This window comes from Bos javanicus, chromosome 4 (assembly GCF_032452875.1).
Source record: "Bos javanicus breed banteng chromosome 4, ARS-OSU_banteng_1.0, whole genome shotgun sequence".
NCBI classification, from domain to species: domain Eukaryota; kingdom Metazoa; phylum Chordata; class Mammalia; order Artiodactyla; family Bovidae; genus Bos; species Bos javanicus.
Window position 1 is genome coordinate 67,703,316 of NC_083871.1, and position 14,176 is coordinate 67,717,491.

Sequence of the window (14,176 nt, forward strand, 5' to 3'; positions counted from 1 at the left end):
TGAACAAGAGGGTGGCAGAGGCCAGCCTTACCAATGATGGAAACATCAGAGCTGGGAAGAAGTGAGCCCCCCAAATACATGTTGGCCTTCAACACCCTGCATGATCTGATACCTGATCCCATTTGTACCACCCTCCCCATCACTCTCACACTGCTGCCATCCTGGCTTCCATCCTGATTTCTCTAGTTAAGGGGTCTTTGCAATCACTGTTCTCCAGCCTTGGAAAAGGAAATGGCAACCCACTTCAGTATTCTTGACTAGAGAATCCCGTGGACAGAGGATCTTGGTGGGCTTCTGTCCATAGGGTCGCACAGAGTCAGACATGACTGAAGTGACTTGGCATGAGTGCATGCATTGGAGAAGGAAATGGCAACCCACTCCAGTACTCTTGCCTGAAGAATCCCAGGGATGGAGGAGCCTGGTGGGCTGCTGTCTATGGGGTTGCACAGAGTTGGACACGATTGAAGCAACTTAGCAACAGCAGCATTCTCCAGCCTGAAACTCTCTTCTCTCTAGATAGTCACTTCAGATCTCTCATATGTCACCTCCTCAGAGGGACCTCCCCGATCACCCAACCTAAAAATACCACTCCCACACCATCCCTCTCTAACCCTTTACCCTGCTTTGATATTCTTAATAGCTTTCCTCTTTCTTGTCTCCTTTATGTGGGAAGCTTCATGAAGGCAGACACTTTGTCTCTTTTGTTTTCTGTGCCTCCATTGGAGTCTTGCATATAGTAGAGCTAAACTCCATAGGAGCTAACATATATTTGTTTATCAAATGAATGACCAGTCCAGTGAACTTGGGGGTCTGTCCCAGCTCTGCTACTGACTAGAGTGTCACTCCTTGGGAATTTGCTCCATCCACCTGAGTCTCTGTTAAAGAGCTGCATTAACTCCTTTCAAGAGTGATGGTGAGGATCCAATGAGATAAAGTGTGCAGAAGAGATGAGGGAAGCACTGAAATGATCTAAGTGCTTGCATGGGGATTGCTCCCAATGACAACATTGTCTCTTTTGGAATCAAGGAGGAGTTAGTTTCTTGTCACCTTAGTGACAACTGATGGCTTAAGGTGATGACATTGAAAGATTTCCCAGGGCCATCCTCACACAAAATACTCTTATCCATTATACCTAGTTTTATCCTTGTATTTGCCACATGGTGTATCCTGATTTTTTAATGAAAAATTTAGTCGTAATAGATAGCAAAAAGGAGGTTCATTCTAAAAAAATAGGAGTACATTTACTTCAGCAAAAAGAATTTCTCAGCGGAAAACATTTATTTTGCCATGAGTCTTAAAGGATTAAGGGCTTCAGCCATCCCCCTAAAATTATTTTCCAAGTGGAAGGAAGTTAGAAATTAATTTTGAAGCAATTTCTGAGTGTGAGTTTCACATTTTTGCAAATAAACTTGCCCTTAAGTCACTCACAATTTCAGCACCTATGAATCTTGCCAATGGCATGCCAAGATAATCCAGTTAACCCAGAGTTCTGCTTTTTTGTCAAAAGTTGCATGGAGGCAGATTTTGTTGTATTATGTCATTTACATAATGATATATATGAAATCAACCCTGAATATTCATTGGAAGGAGTAATGCTGAAGCTGAAGCTCCAATACTTTGGCCATCTGATGTGAAGAGATGACTCATTGGAAAAGATCCTGATGCTGGGAAAGATTGAGGGCAGGAGGAGAAGGGAGTGATAGAGGATGAGATGGTTGAATGGCATCACCAAATCAATGGACATGAATTTCAGCAAACTTTGGGAGATAGTGAGGACAGGGAAGCCTGGCATGCTGCAGTGCATGGGATTGCAAAGAGTTGGACACGACATAGCGACTGAACAATAACAATATGAAAAGTATATGGGCTTTGGACTCATCTAGATCTGGCTTCAAATTTGAGCTTTTACTGTTTCATGGTTGAGTTGAGGGCTTGAAAAAATTAACCTTGTGCTTGAGAAACTAGTCAACCTAAGATTAAGTTTCCTCATCTGAGTATGTCTTATATAAACCTTGAGACCTAAGGCCTTTCTAAGAAGAGTGACACAGATATAAATGAAGTGAATAAAACACATGCTGTCCATGAGCAAGTGAGAGGCCCTGAAACGTTCATTCTATAACCAGGAAACCCATTTTAATTTGTTTGGCCCAGATTGTCCTAAAGTTTTATCCTTGTAAAACCCAATAATATCTTGCTGAATCAGTATTCTATAGAGGATTCTGTAGGAAATCCTGGCTTGCCAGAATGCCAGACATATCTTAAATGTAAAATCCATTTATCTTCCCTTTCCCATTTTATTGTTGACCTCTCAGAATTTTCACCCAGATGCTTAATACTAACTTAAAGTAGAACTGTTCAAGTTCTACTATTTGTTCCTTCATCCCACCTTGGCTTCTTCCACAGTCGTCCCAACTATCCATGTATTAGTTTTATAGCAGTGCTATAGCAAAGTACCACAAATTGGGTGGCTTAACTCATCACAGATTTGTTTTAGACTTCTGCAGCCTAGAAGTCCAAAATCATTGTGTTGGTGGGGTCTGTTCCCTCTGAAACCTTTGGGAAGAATGTTCCCTCGTCCTCATTTACCTTCTGGCAAAAATTTTATTTTCTTACATTTATTTTCTTACGTTATTTCCAAACTCACCTGAATAGGGAGATAAGATCCTGGTGCACATCGCTCATTTTGGAGATGCTGTTAATAGTATTATGGGCTTCCCTTGTGGCTCAGACAGTAAAGAATCTGCCTGCAATGCAGGAGACCCAGGTTTGATCCCTGGGTCAGGAAGATCCTCTGGAGGAGGCAATGGCAACCCACTCCAGTATTCTTGCCTGGAGATTCCATGGACAGAGGAGTCTGACGGGCTATAGTCCATGGGGTCACAGAGTCAGACACAACTAAGAAATTAACACAACTTTAGTAATATTGGAATTATTGAATGGTCTTTGAAAATTGATCGGTATTGGCCTCAATTCTTTGCTGTACTACTTACTACCTGTGTGAATCTGGGCAAGTAACTTAAGTTCTCTGAGGATCAATTTCTCATCTGTAAAATGAGATAATAGTACTTATCTGATAAAGATTAGAAATAAAAATATAAAGTAGTTATCACAGTTCTGATACATGGAGTGCATTTAATGACTGGGGACTTTTACTGATATCATTATCATGAAGATGCCTTGGATCATAGCGGGGCCTTCCTGTTTCCAAACTATTATTAACGTTTTGGGACACTGGCTACTTTCACTTCCTACCTCCATTCAAATTTTCCTTCTGGTTAGCATGAGATTTCAAAGTAAAGCTCCCTACTACAGTGTCAGATAGTTTTATTTCCTCCTCTTCCTAATTCTTTTCGTTCACTACCTGCCACATAACTTGAGTTTGTCTCCCTTTCCTGTGAGCCCAAGGATATGGTGGCAGAGATAGGGATGACTAATTCAATTAGCAAGATTAGACACCACTGTCTGATGCCAGATGGGGAGCCTGTGGAAAGGAGATAGGCACGTAAGTCTCAGGGCCCCTTCAGCAAAAGCTTGCCCATCACCCTGTATGTCAGGTACTATGTCCTCTCTGGGGAAACAGTGCTTCAAATATCAATTTTAGAAATTGAAATGATGCTTCAAGGAAAACGAATACTGTATCCTTTGAAATAAAGGTTTTCTTTTACCATTTGTTTTCATGGAAATCCTTAGCAAAAAATAGCTAGATTTGGGATTTGGGTTGGTATTTAATTCAGGGTTACATAATAGCCCTTCAAGATTCAAATGCTTTGGATATGCCTGAATAATCTTGAGAGGTGACTGAATCCTTTTTAATAGGGGGACCACTTTTATGTACCTTTCTTTAATTGCAAATTTCATGGAAACGTCTGTTACTAGTTGTCCTGTTTTTTGTTTGTTTGTCTGGGGTAATGTTTTTCTTGTTTTGGGGGTACTCAAGGCAGTTAAATATCTGCTGCTGCTGCTAAGTCGCTTTAGTCATGTCCAACTCTGTGCGACCCCATAGATGGAAGCCCACCAGGCTCCCCCGTCCCTGGGATTGTCCAGGCAAGAACACTAGAGTGGGTTGCCATTTCTTTCTCCAATGCATGAAAGTGAAGAGTGAAAGTGAAGTCGCTCAGTCGTATCTGACTCTTAGCGACCCCATGGACTGCAGCCCACCAGGCTCCTCCACCCATGGGATTTTCCAGGCAAGAGTACTGAAGTGGGGTGCCATTGCCTTCTCCAATTAAATATGTGAGAGGACTCCAAATAAATATTTTAATTGCAGCTATGACATTTATTATATGAACGAATTTTATCCTTTGGAATAACCTATAATGTAAAATGCAGAAATGGGAAGGAGAGAAGAAGACTTAGGGCTACTTAACATGTTTGCTCTTTGTCCTCATTCTGGAGTTTTTGTTTCTAATTCTTCTTTTCACTGGTAGAACACACACTTTCCGGTGGCTTTCTCGGATTTCTTTTCTCAAAGCCTTGCCTATCTGAGCGTATTAACTGGTTGCTTCTACACACAGATGACAGCTTGGCAGGATTTTCCCTTTTTGTCTCTTCTGATCATTTCCGTTGGAACTGGGATGTGAGTTGATAGAAAGTAGTTTCCAGCTCAGTTTTCAAGTAAGAAACATGAGACTCACATGAGCAGGTAATAAATGTTGAATATCAGAGTTCTCTGGGATAGGGTGGCCAGGGAAGCCTTGATTTGTGCTGTTTGCTGGTTTCTATTGTATAAATACTCCCTTCATGGCTGATTTCAAGCTACGAGATGCTGCTCAACACCAAGGTGGAAAGAAATGCACAGTAGCAAACCATTATATAATCTTTCAACTAGATAAATATGAAAAATATAGCTCCAGAGCATAGATGATAGAAAACATAGTAAACATGGTAAAATAGTTAAGTAGTGATGAGTTTTGAGTATTTATCACTTATGTTTTAATATAACATATTTAATGGTAAAGCTTTTATACTTTAATTTTGAGCAATAGCTGCATTGAACAGCTGACTCTCACAGTTCCTGGAGATCTAACCATTGGTTTTAACATACTGACTGGGACCCAGAAAAGTCATTGTCCTACCCAAGGTTCAGTGAATGAGTCATGTTAGAACCTGGATTGGTACAAGTCGTTTCTAAAACCCAAATTTCTCTGGAAAGACTTACTTGTTCATGTATCTGTTTATTCATTTGTATATTTATTTATTTGTACTACATGCTTTAAACATTTAACAAAAGGAATTTAGACTGTAGCAGACCATTACTATCTATTGAGACGATAAGAGTCAAAATATTTGAATATATATAATTACAACCACAGATGGGCGAGTGGAAAGCTGATTAGATTTAGGGCCATAAATGAATCCTGGCTTTGAGTCTTGGTTTTGCTGCTCAACAGCTTACAACATATTTTATTCTCTAGTTCCAGTTGTCTAGACTGTGAGATGAAGGGATTGGACCTATGAACATATACTACTCCTGTATGTCTAACATATTATGATTCATTATTTAGACCCATCAGTTCAACAGCTATTTGCTTAGAACCAATTATATTCACATTTGTTATGGACTCTACCCCAGGCAGAACTGGATATAAGTGCAATCAGAGTAATTATTATTAGAACAGCATCTCATGTTAATGCAGAGCCTTTTAATTCAACAAAGACTTTGAGTCTCTGAGGTTCTATGACAGTATGAGATCAGGACACATCTTCACAGAATGTTAGCGAGAGCAGAACCTATTCTAAAAGGACAAACAGAACTCTTACTCCTAGGAAACGCAAGAGGTCATAACCAGGTAGTAATAAGGAATAAGGAACAAGCCATGCCTACCAGTTGCTTCACTGATAAAAGAGCAAAATCAAAAATGACTTTCTTCTAATTATAAGATTAATTATTATAGAAAATTTAGAAATTATTAATGAGTATTAAATAAGGACAATATACTATACACCCAATTTAATATCTTGCTTTTTTTTACCTAATATTTTAGTATATTTTATAAAACATTCTCAGTAGAGTCATTTTAATTGCTGTATATGATTCCATTTTTTGATGTACAGTAACTTATCTTAAATTGTTTACATTATTGACAGTTTATTCTAAATAATACTGTGATAAATACCTTTGTTGATATAAAAAAATTGTATCTTATACACATAATTTCCAGTTGTAATATTTAAGGTTTTTAGTAAGAAGGTTTTGGGCTTCACAGGTGGCGCTAGTGGTAAAGAACTTGCCTGCCAGTGCAGGAAACATAAGAGATGTGGATTCAATCCCTGGGTCGGAAAGATCCTCTGGAGGAGGGCATGGCAACCCATGTCAGTATTCTTGCCTAGAGAATCCCTGTGGACAGAGGAGCCTGGCAGGCTATAGTTCATAGGGTCACATAGAGTCGAACACGACTGAAGTGACTTAGCACATACACGCAATTAGACCGTGAATAGTGAATCACAGATTTTGACCTTTAGCATATTTGATTCTGCCAATATTGTTTTGTACTTGCATATATTTTATTCTGTTTCTGAACATTTATTAAGAGGAGCGGTTTGCCTGTATCCTTCAGTAAGATGTATTTGAACTGGAAATAGCACCAATGTTTTCATATCACTTCAAGTAGATACATAATAGAGTGTAGGGTTAATAATTTTTTCACTCTCTGCAGGCAATAACTTCCAATACAGAGTTTATTAGTTTAGAAAGGACTCAATACATGTTCAATAAATGAAAAGATTTTGGCTAATTTAGGATAGGCAAAATACATTAGTGAAAGATGTGAAGAAAAAAAATACTCCATTCATGATATGGCTTTCATTTTCATCAGGAGAGATGACAGCTAAGCACAGTCTAGGAACTCTGACCATTAAATGAAACAGTGAAATGAAGTATGTTGTTTTTTTAATTCACCTACATGGGAAACCATGACTCTCATAGTTGTTTGATTAAATGTTAATGAGGGCTCCTAAGTTGACCCAACTCTTTCTTTTGTGTGTTAGATTTTTGTCAGTTAAAACAAGACCAATTTCACCTTTCTTTCTTTAACATCTTTGAGTCAACATTTGCTGACAAAAGAAGTTGTAACTACCCTGGTTATTTAAATATTAATGATTTCCATTAAAGGGAGCTGGATGTTTACAGCAGAATGATTGAGAAATTAGATGGTATGATTAGTTCCTTGTTTCTGCCTGCAGGAAAAAGCCTCTTAATGGAAGAGCTCCTTCCAATATGTTTTTAATACCACAGATTTATTTTTTCCCCATGAACCAGTTAGAGAGTAAGATTGTTGACTTCAAGCATTCCTTGAAAGTAGCTTTTATTAAAACATTAGCATAACAAGTTCTTATAATTCAAAAAAAATCTTTTATCAGTGCCATAGTGGTCATAATACTTGGGCTTCTTGGGAACCTTATTTCAGTTTCTAAAGTCATTTTGTTCTTTATTATAGTAAATAGACAAAACCACTCTTAAGTACATGGTCTATTTGGTTGGGCTTGTTTACATTAAGTCTGGGGAATTCTATTAAGTTAACCATGAAAGACTTGACAAAGGTTATGTATTCAATCAAATTATAATTATAAACTTTTATCTTATTGGAGAAATGTGGCTGAAAACCTTTCTAAACCTGCTAAAACCAATATTTTCCTATTATGCTAAATTGGATTGTGATTAGCATGTGGTTAATAGATTACAACACCTTGTATGTTTTTAAGGTATATCAATGACTTGGTATATTAAGGCACTGAACAATCAGGGCAAGCATTGTATTTGCCTATATTGTATATTTCTCTTGCATCCAGAATTTGAGGGAGCAGAGTATTTGACTAGCAGTAGTACAGAGTCATTTAATAGCACTGGTGCAAGAATCATATTACTTAATAGAGTCAGGATTAACAGAAGCAATTGAGGCACCTGCCTTGGATGTAAAATCTAAGACTGCCAAAAGACTCAGTAATCAAGATAAATAATATTTAATGCAATACTTGAAAAAATCAAAATTAACAAAGAAATTCTTGATGGACAAAATTTCAAAATTAAAAAACAATATAAGGTCCCACTTTACATCTACATCAGACTCACCTTATCCTCAGCCCAGCCCTGACTGCATACTAGTTCTGATTTCTCTGCTTTGATGTCTGTAGATAAGGTACTCCTTTGAGTCAAATTTTCCGTGTCTAAGATTAATGATGATAACCCTTCTTTTCCTGGTTGAGTTATCAGGAAGTTCAGATCAGCTAAAAATACATTGGAAATACCCATTGTAAAAACAATTTACATGTTTTCAAGTTTATGGAATTCACCACACATTTTTATGTTATTATTATCAAGCAAACATCAGGTTAGAAGATCCTTGAAAAGCTTTGTATTAATAAAGTGTGAGGTCTAACTTTTGAGTTCACTGGTCATCTTGCTATAGGGGTAAGGGCCTGTAAATGGTTGTAGGATCTTCTGTCTCTTCTTTCTTTCTTTTTTGTTTTTGAATGCAAAGTTTAGTGATTTGTAAGAGATAAAAAGGTGGCCAGAAATCTATTCTAATTATTTTAAATTTCCCTGCAAAACACCCATGGACAAGTCAGGTCTCACCTTTTCTCAAGCTTTGCACTTCCACCCCATTTCTCCTGCCTAACTGAGTTCCACCCACCTTTTACTCACCTTCTACCTTGGTAAGGCCTTCCTTCCTAGGTTCTCCTGTCCTGAAATATGTTCTGAGTCCTCTGCCTGGAGTGGATGACTGTCCCTCCCACTCACTTTGTGATTTGTTTGAAGTCCCTTTTGTTTTCATGCTTCCTGTAATCCTTCATAGAATTTATTTTCCATACCACAGTTTTAGAAATAGAAGTTGTTGCTCTAGTTATATTGCCAATCACTTAAATAGCATTCCATTAGACTGTTAATTTCAGGATGAGCAAGGACTGGGTTGACCTGATTTAGGCTTTATCTAAGGTACTAGCCAGAGAAGGCAATGGCACTCCACTCCAGTACTCTTGCCTGGGAAATCCCATAGACAGAGGAGCCTGGTAGGCTTCAGTCCATGGGGTTGCTAAGAGTTGGACACAACTGAGCAACTTCACTTTCACTTTTCGCTTTCATGCATTGGAGAAGGAAATGACAACCCACTCCAGTGTTCCTGCCTGGAGAATCCCAGGGACAGGGGAGCGTGGTGGGCTGCCGTCTATGGGGTCGCACAGAGTCGGACACGACTGAATCAACTTAGCAGCAGCAGCAGCAAGGTACTTAGCAAAGAGCTTTATATGTATTTTTTGAGTGACTAAATGAGTGTTTTGCATATAAAGGGGTTTGGTAAATATTTACTCTTTGGATTCATTTGTGGAAAGTTATTGTTTTCATTCTAGGCCCAGAGGGAACGGTTGGTGCCATGTGGAAGGCACTGTTTTTGCTGGTCTTGTTGGTGCTCAGCCCTGGTGCTGATGGGCTGTTTCGCTCCTTGTACAGAAAAGGCCATGTTTCCAGTCCACGTAAAGGAGACCCAGGACAGCGGTTATTTCTGACTCCTTATATTGAAACTGGGAAACTTGAAGAAGGTAAGCTTAAATCTGAAACCACTGAAACTGTATACTTTCAACAGTTGTTGCTTTAGCAGATGTCTCACAGGATCCAAAAGACAATATGATATTTTACTCAATTGTTTTATTTCATATATTAACAATTTGATATCATATAGTATCAGAGTTTTGAGCTAAAAAGAAAGTTCATCAGGGTCAGATTAACTAGTAGTTGAGTCTCCACATATCTATTTATAAAACTAGTATAGTGCCTGTCTACAACTGGTCATTTAATGAAAGTGAAAGTGAAGTCGCTCAGTCATGTCCGACTCTTTGCGACCCCGTGGACTGTAGCCCACCGGGCTCCTCCGTTCATGGGATTCTCCAGGCAAGAATACTGGAGTGGGTTGCCATTTCCTTCTCCAGGGGATCTTCCCAACCCAGGGATGGAACCCAGGTCTCCTGCATTTCGGGCAGATGCTTTAACCTCTGAGCCACCAGGGAAGCCTGGTCATTTAATAGGGCTAATAATAACCTTAGAACTTACTCTGTGTCAGTTATTGCTTCCAAGCATTGGATATAAAAGCATTTAAGCATCTCAACAACCTATTTAAGCCTCTTTACACAGAAGATAACTAAAGCAGAAAGAAATAAAGTTACTTGCCAGTCATGCAGACACCAGCTGGTAGATGCAAGGGTTACATCCAGACAGCTTCATTCCAGAGTCTAAGCTCACAGCCATTGTGCTTGGCCCCTTTGCCTGAGAAGTTATCTGAGTCTTAGGACTCATTTTCCTCATTGATTAGATGTAGATAAAACAATTCACCCAAGTCACAGAGATGTTAAAAATATCAGATCAAAAAAAGTACATGAAAACTCTTTGTAACCTGTAAGTTGCTCTCTAAATACCTGTATTCGCTGGTGGCTTTTATTTAGAGATTGTCCTAATACTAGTACAAAAAGGTGTCATTTGGTGTCATCAGAGTCTAAAATTTATGACCTGCCTGTACTCTTAATGCTTCTTCATGCTTAGGGAAATCACTGTATAAGATAAATGATGTAATCTTTCTGGACCTCACGATGCTCCTAAACTATAAAATAGTATATAGACAGCTATCCTGAAGAGCTGTGTGTGAAAGGAAGCAGAGAAATGGGGTGGTGGCTGAGGAGAGTTATGGAGTCAGGCAGGGTCATTAAGAAGGTAGGAGATAATGACAAAGTGATCCAGTAGAGAGGGGAAACGTGATGGGATGGGACATCTCTTGGTGGAGCATATCTTGGAGATGAGCATCCATAGATGGAGGTCTTAGTGTTTGCTTTGGATTTTATCCCTAGTCACATGTAGGAAGGCAGACTTAATGCTTGTGAGGCTGATATGCTGGTAGATTTCGTGGACATGTGGAACTGAAACTAGAAATTTTAGGGAAATGATCATTTTAAAGATAAAAAATAAATGCATATACTATGTATGGAAGTTTAAAATAAAGCAACTTTTCTTCATTTGAAGAGATCTCATAGTCAATAGACTGTCATTTTTTTTTTTTTTAATTTAAAGCCAAAACATTTTCCCTTCTCATGGGTGCATTTGAGTTCTGTTCATATATCTTTGCCTGAAATATGCATTGATTCTGTGTTTCATCATATTTTTTTGTAAGAAAAAATGAAAAACTTTGATAATATAGTCAATGATAATAGAATGAGGCAACGCAGTCTTTTTTTCAAAAGCCTCAATTTTGCTTGATGTAGAAAAGTCATGAAAATATGGCAGCCCAGTGGTATAGGCTGATGTCACTTGACGTAAATGAAGAGGCAAATTATCATTACTCTAAATCCACCCAATTGAGTCATATGCATTGCTTTTAGCTTCTTTAATAAGTGGGTACTGATGACTGAGATTATGTTCATTCACATAGCAGAGTTAAATACTCATCACCAAACCCTAGAATCCATAGATGAGGAGCTTGAGACTCAAATATTTTACATGACTTGCCCAAGAGGACACAGGTAATAGTAGCAGAGATGGGATCAAGATCCAAATTTTCTGCCTTCTGCTCTGTAATTTGCCTACTATAATTCATTTTCCTTTGTTTAAAAAACTTGTCCTCTTCTGGAGTAACCAGATGCACACACATGAAAGAAGGAATCAGGCAATGCACTCTAAAGTGCTAAAGGATTACATTTGAGGTAGATATGCTGTAAATTTTTAGAAGGAAGCTATCCCTGTTGGTTGGCATAATCCAGGTATAAAATAGTAGTAGTAGTAGTAACAGTGGTAGTAAGAAATAAATAGCTAACATTTAGTAGTAATTATATCCCCTGTTCCTCTCACAGTGCCTGTATGTAATAGGCACTCAATAAATATTTGTAGAATTTGGATTTGAGACCTAACTATGTTCCAGAAATTATGCCTTACACACATTATCTCTTTTAATCCTTAGAGCAACCCTAATGAAGAATGAATAGTTATTGTTCCCACTTTATAGATGAGAAAACTGAGGCCTAGAGAAATTAAGTATCTTGCCCAGGGCTATGTAAAGCTAGTAAGTGGCAGATCTGACATTAAAACCTATCTCTGCTGACTCATGATTCCTGGGTCAGGAAGATTCCCTGGAATAGGAAATAGCAATCTACTTCAGTATTCTTGCCTGGAAAATTCTGTGGGCAGAGGAGCCTGGCAGGCTATAGCCCATGGAGTCGCAAAAAGTCAGACACAACTGAGCACGTGCACACGTGTGCACGCACACCTGCGCGTACACACACACACACACACACACTGCTGACCCACAACACAAGGTAGGAACCACTGTGCTATGTGGCCAGACTTGAAAATATAGGGTAAGATTTGGACAAGTAAGAAAGAGCCTGCACATCCTGAGAGAGGGAGACAGCTTAAACAGCATTAAGGGAAAGTGTCTTTGAATTGTACATCAGAACCAAGTACAGAGAATATAGAGAAATCTGCCCGAGATCCACATCCCACCCATTCCTGGATTTCTTGCCTATGAGCATTTTCCTCTTATGGATGTTAACGGTAGTAAAGAAAGATTTCAAGGGAAATAGTCTTATCTTCTATCCTTTTGTGCCAATCCTGTTAGATCACCATCTGATAAGTGATAACATTTAAAATATTAAATCCAGTGTAATATCACTTTCTAAAGTTCTGTTACACAGTCAAAAATCTTTGAATGGAATTTTAAATGGCTGATCCAAAATCTGGTACATCTGGGTATTCAGATGTAGCCCTGACAGCATAATTAAATGTAATTTTATTCATTCGCTTTACTGAAAGTTCAGGAAGCTCTGGACAGATGGTCAGCTCACTCCCCTGAATCCCTTTTGTGCATCAAATCTGTTGAAATCTTAGGGACATGAGTCTTAATATCACAACAAAACATTTCTGAGATAAACAGTAGTTCACAAAAAGACACAGAAAATTTTAATTTCTTTTAAATTCCAAGTTAACTAGCTTAGTTTTATGTAGTTAGTTGTAACTGTGTGTTTGCTTTCTCTGCAGCTAGAATAAACTGTCACTCTCTGAAACAAAATGAATAAAATTAATATGGGGGGCAATTTTAGTGTATTTCCAAACACTGCCTTTTCATAAACTTTAAAGAATATTTTGCTATTGGGTCTTAATTTATTAAAAATTATGGCCTGGTAGTATCCTGTCCACCCAGATGTGTTGCAAGTCTTTGCAAATATGGAGTGCCTCATTAGCTGGTTCAAGCCCTTTTTTGGTCGTGGTCCAATCTTTTTGGATTGGAAGTGTTACTATCACAAGCACCAGTCACCGCAGTAAGATGTAGGAAGTGAAGCTGCTTCAAAGAAAACCTTTTTCCTTTTTTCAACTGTTTCAAACATTTGTATTATGAGTCATGGTTCCAGGAAGAAAGAAACTCCTACATCTAGGGAGTTTATTTTCCACATTCTATTAACAGATTCTGAAAGGATGAATGGGACATTTGAAAATGCCAAAAAAAAAAAAAAATCAATTTATTTGAAAGAACTTTTAATCATTTTACTGTGGCAGTGTTCTTGCCTGGAGAATCCCAGGGATGGGGGAGCCTGGTGGGCTGCCGTCTATGAGGTCGCACAGAGTCAGACACGACTGAAGCGATTTAGCAGCAGCAGTGGTATAGTTAGAGGAAATTTAAAATTAAAAACAAGGCGAAGCACTTCTTTGTGGGCCGGAGAAAAGTTTTTCTGAATTTCCTAAGATCTTAATAAGGCCCGCCTGCCTTTGGAGGTTTTTGTAGAAATGAGCGAGTCTGAGTGCATTGCCAGTGTGTCATGTTTTAGTTCGTTAATTCACATTTATTCATTACAAGTATGTATTGGATGTCTTAAGTGTTTCAATCAGCATGCTGTGTCCCTGGGGGTACAAAGGTAAGCAACGCAAATTCCCTGCTTTCCAATAGCCTCTGATCTAGAAAGGAAGGTATAAAATATACCCCCGTCAGTTCAAGGCAACAGAGATAGAACTTTGAGATGCTCAGAAAGGGTCAGAAAGAGAGGACTGAGTAAGCATGTGAGTCATCTTCAGAGCAGGCCAGCGGACCTCGTGTTGTGCTGGTCTCAAGAGAGATAAATTGATTCAGTCACCCATCTCCCGAAGTCCGTTCCCTCCTGCTCCTTTCTATTATGTTTTCTCTTCTTCTCATTCTACTCTGACCTTTCTCATTTT

At 38.6% G+C, this 14,176-nt stretch overlaps 1 protein-coding gene across 6 annotated transcripts in view; it reads left to right on the forward strand.

Annotated features, from left to right (window-relative positions):
* The window catches only part of CPVL (carboxypeptidase vitellogenic like), a 127,853-nt gene that overhangs the window by 13,321 nt on the left and 100,356 nt on the right, over positions 1 to 14,176 (forward strand). For 4 of the 6 annotated variants that reach the window (XM_061414254.1, XM_061414255.1, XM_061414253.1 and 1 more), the window contains one exon: positions 9,343 to 9,531. In XM_061414254.1, the coding sequence (XP_061270238.1) occupies positions 9,343 to 9,531 (189 nt within the window). Of the gene's footprint in view, positions 1 to 5,748; positions 5,790 to 6,054; positions 6,877 to 9,342; positions 9,532 to 14,176 lie in introns of those variants that run through there. The other 2 variants (XM_061414258.1, XM_061414256.1) reach the window with 2 other exon arrangements.